The sequence below is a fragment of the Conger conger genome, chromosome 5 (genome assembly GCF_963514075.1).
Source record: "Conger conger chromosome 5, fConCon1.1, whole genome shotgun sequence".
NCBI classification, from domain to species: Eukaryota; Metazoa; Chordata; class Actinopteri; order Anguilliformes; family Congridae; genus Conger; species Conger conger.
Genome location: NC_083764.1, coordinates 42455277 through 42458773, shown reverse-complemented (window position 1 = coordinate 42458773; position 3497 = coordinate 42455277). Strand labels below are relative to the sequence as shown.

Below are 3497 nucleotides of genomic sequence, written 5' to 3'. Positions count from 1 at the left end.
CTGTTAACTTATTACTAACTTTAAACTATGTTCATTATGTATTTGTTGTATTCATATGCTGAATAAAATTAACTGAAAAACAACAATGATTGTCTTCATAAGTCATTATTATGAAGACCCAGGCCTGGATTCAATAATCAATTTGTCCTTACCCTTTACTTACAATAGAATACGCATTTTCATGTGAAGTGTTTCTGTGTTTTCGGTCAGTTCATTTTTATTTGCGCAGTATTCACCAAACTGGTTTTGTGAAGAAAAACATTAACATAAATTTAATTGCTTGAGCTTTTTCTCTTAAAAGCCAAGGGAAGCGTGGCAGCCTGTAGCGTATTGATTAAGGTACATGACTGAGACCTGCAATGTTGGGGGTTCGATCCCTGGTGTGGCCACAATAAGATCCGCACAGCCATTGGGCCCTTGAGCAAGGCCCTTAACCCTTCATTGCTCCAGGGGAGGAGTGTCTCCTGCTTAGTCTAATCAACTGTACGTTGCTCTGGATAAGAGCGTCTGCCAAATGCCATTAATGTAATAGATGTTGAGTGAAACTACCCGTTTAGCCAGTTTCAGTGTCTGGGATCCCATGACCTGGTTTTTGGGGAACAGACAGTAAATGTATTAAACAGAAATTATAACCCAGGTACTATTATCAAAGGGTCTTGACATAATTCTTCAAACACCTTACTATAAGGTAAAAAGACAAACTCTTTGTGTCACTGCTGAGTGTAAACAGAAAAAAAATTGCGTCTGTTCTGCTTTGCTCACTAATCATCTTTATTCATTGTGTTCAGACCATTGCATGCATCCAAGCTAGCACAGAAACATGACTTGCAAAAAACTTGTAGTGTGAAACTTACATGTGGCAGTCATGTGCACTTTTCTAAAAGAGGGTCCCTATGTACGTACAGTCAGGTCCATAAATATTAGGACATCGACACAATTCCGGTCTTCCGGGTCTTTTGGTGTTGCTGAGCTCACCGGTGCATTCTTTTTAAGAATGGTCCAAACAGTTGATTTGGCCACACCTAAAGTTTTTGCTATCTCTCTGATGGGTTTGTTTTGATTTTTCAGCCTAATGATGGCTTGCTTCACTGATAGAGACAGCTCTTTGGATCTCATATTGAGAGTTGACAGCAACAGATTCCAAATGCAAATAGCACACTTGAAATGAACTCTAGACCTTTTATCTGCTCCTTGTAAATTAGATAATGAGGGAATAACATACACCTGGCCATGGAATAGCTGAGCAGCCAATTGTCCCATTACTTTTGGTCCCTTAAAAAGTGGGAGGCACATATACAAACTGTTGTAATTCCTACACCGTTCACCTGATTTGGATGTAAATACCCTCAAATTAAAGCTGAAAGTCTGCAGTTAAAGCACATCTTGTTCGTTTAATCTCAAATCCATTGTGGTGGTGTATAGAGCCAAAAAGATGAGAATTGTGTCGATGTCCCAATATTTATGGACCTGACTGTACATCCGAATACAACAAGAACAGCTCAAAAGAAAATAAATGTTGTCATGTAGACATTGTTTTAGTGCAGTCTAATCCCTTAGTCTTTTAGTTTGCTTTTGTAGACTGTGCCCCCAATCTTCATCCATTCACCCTTGTAAAGAGAGTATATGACTACGATGGCTGATATACTGTAGGTGAATGGAAGACCTGTCCAATGCAAACACGCTCACTGGAAGAAGCCCTGGTTCTCCGCCAGAGGCCGGGAGATGTTATGTAGGGCCCACTGCAAGATCCCATCGATGGAATTCTGCACAAAGAGACAAATGGACAAACAGACAGACAGACAGAATTAAATATTTCTTTATCATCACATCTCCTGCTCCCTTCCCACACAGTGAGGCACAATTTAATAATAATAATAATAATAATAATAATAATACTAAATCATCATCATCATCATCATTATCTTCATTGTCATCTGACCCTGACCATGACCATGATCAACAGGGAAACTTAAAGCCAAAAAGGCTGAACATGGAGCCATTCACAGTGGGTCCGGATTGGGTGCTGAAATGTGAAGCAAAGCATGGCTCACCTCCCCCATGAGAGAGTCCAGCTCTTCCTTGTTTAGCATCTGCTCTGAGACAGGCACACTCTGCTCAGGTGGGGCATCGTACATGGAAACCTGTCGATGCAGACGGACACGGGTGGAAGTATCAGATTTGCATATTGCTAATAAGTCAGTTTGAAGCTGGATGCAAGCCACATTCTTCATGTGACCTGTCACATGTTTCTCATACTGATGGCTCTTGATGAGGCTGTTATACCACTTCATGAACGGTAAAAAAAGAGAAAAAGAAATGAACAGAAATTGGCCCAGGTGCTCAAACACAAAGGCAGACATTTCAGACCTTATTCCGCCAATTAATCATGTACTTGAGCACAGCCCGTGGCAGTTACTGAGCTGAAACCAGACAGGGCAGAAAGCCTCTTTTCATCGATCTTCAGCCTCAAGCTGTTTTTGTTCATTTTCCTTGATAAACAATAGAGCAATTAATTCCAGTAGGTTAAATACTAATTCATAAAATGTTACATCATTGCACGCAGGAACTTTTATGAAAACAGATTGGGAAGGAACTTTATGCCCTATCTAGTTTTACTGCAAAACCGTCACTTTGATTAAACATTGGTGCCGCTTTTAAAGGTTTAATTTTTATACCTATATGTTTATTAGGAACACCTGTACACCATGCGGTTATCTAATTAGCCAATTGTGTGGCAGCTGTGCAATGCATGCACTCATGCAGATATGGGTCAGGAGCTTCATTTAATGTTCACATCAACCATCACAATGGGGAAGAAATGTGATCTAAGTGACTTTGACCGTGGAATGATTGTTGGTGCCAGACAGGGTGGTTTGAGTATTTCAGAAACTGCTGATCTCCAGGGATTTTCACAGTCTCTAGATTTTGCAGAGAATGGTGCGAAAAATAACAAACATCCAGTGAGCGGCAGTTCTGCGGGCAAAAACGTGTTGTTAATGAGAGAGGTCAGAGGACTGGTCAAAGCTTACAGGAAGGTGACAGTAATGCAAATAACCACTCAATACAACAGTGGTATTCAGAACAGAATCTCTGAACACACAACGTGCGGATAGGCTACAGCAGCAGAAAAAAATAAGTGTAATAAATACCTAATAAATTGAGTGTATGGATGTGAGGATAATAATAACTTACCTGCCAAACACTGATTTGAGAGCATGGACAAAGATCTGGATATGTGAACAATGCCTAGCTCTTGACTATGTACTTTAAACTAGAAATGACCCTGAGGAAAGGTATTTGATGTTTGGACAAAGTAGGATAGTCAAGCAAGAATTCTTCTTTTAATCTCTCATGCTGACGTCTTGTTTGTCAGTATAATAGAGGCCATACTGATGCACTCAGGCCTAAAGTGAACACCTGCTTGCTTTCCCTGTGAGCACTTTCCCACAGATGCCCTGACAAATCACATTAGGAACTCATAACAACACAAATGCCTT

The 3497-nt window shown here is 40.3% G+C and overlaps 1 protein-coding gene across 1 annotated transcript in view; it reads right to left on the bottom strand.

The window, feature by feature from the left end:
- Positions 1–753: 753 nt before the first annotated feature.
- The window catches only part of aire (autoimmune regulator), a 13904-nt gene continuing 11160 nt past the window's right edge, over positions 754–3497 (bottom strand). The window contains exons 12-13 of the mRNA XM_061242675.1: positions 2052–2141; positions 754–1763 (exon numbers count right to left, since the gene is read on the bottom strand). Coding sequence (XP_061098659.1) covers positions 1683–1763; positions 2052–2141 — 171 coding nt within the window. The 3' untranslated portion in view covers positions 754–1682. The remainder of the gene's footprint in view (positions 1764–2051; positions 2142–3497) is intronic.